General features: G+C 56.7%; 1 protein-coding gene across 1 annotated transcript in view; it reads left to right on the plus strand.

Moving 5' to 3' along the window:
* Positions 1–571, plus strand: part of EMH_0009640 (NADPH-dependent oxidoreductase, putative) — a gene marked incomplete at both ends in the record, with an annotated part of 2,736 nt that overhangs the window by 1,016 nt on the left and 1,149 nt on the right. The window contains one exon of the mRNA XM_013498719.1: positions 1–294. Coding sequence (XP_013354173.1) covers positions 1–294 — 294 coding nt within the window. The remainder of the gene's footprint in view (positions 295–571) is intronic.

Genomic DNA, 571 nt, shown 5'->3' on the forward strand with positions numbered 1-571 from the left:
ACAGCAGCAGCTGCTGCTGCAGCAGCAGCAGAGGAAGAAGCAGCAGCAGCAGATGCAGCAACAGCAGCAACAGCAGCGGGGGCAACAGCAGCAGCATTCGATGATTTGCTGCCGTTGCTGCAACGCATAAGGCTCCTACAAGCAGGCCCCCAAGCGCAGCAGCAGCAGCAGCAGCAGCAGCAGCAGCAGCAGCAGCAGCAGCAGCAGCAGCAGCAGCAAGTGATGTATGCACAGATCATCAGCAGCAGACGGATTACTTCGCCTTCTCACTTTCAAGCGGTTCATCACATCAAGGTAAGATTGCTGCAGCAGCAGCAGCAGCAGCAGCAGCAGCAGCAGCAGCAGCAGCAGCAGCAGTTGCAGCAGCAGCAGCAGCAGCAGCAGTAGGAGTAGGAGCAGCAGCAGCAGCAGAAGCGTCTCATTTTTGTGCTTCTTTTGCGGCCCCCTCATCCGTCCTAATTTTTTGTGTTTTTTTCTGCTGCTGCTTTTGCTGCTGCTGCTGCTGCTGCTGCTGCTGCTGCTGCTGCTGTTGCTGCTGCTGCGTTTGTTTCAGCTGCTGCTGCCTGTTGAG

Source organism: Eimeria mitis, genomic scaffold (assembly GCF_000499745.2).
Source record: "Eimeria mitis Houghton genomic scaffold, Emh_scaff366, whole genome shotgun sequence".
Classification (NCBI taxonomy): domain Eukaryota; phylum Apicomplexa; class Conoidasida; order Eucoccidiorida; family Eimeriidae; genus Eimeria; species Eimeria mitis.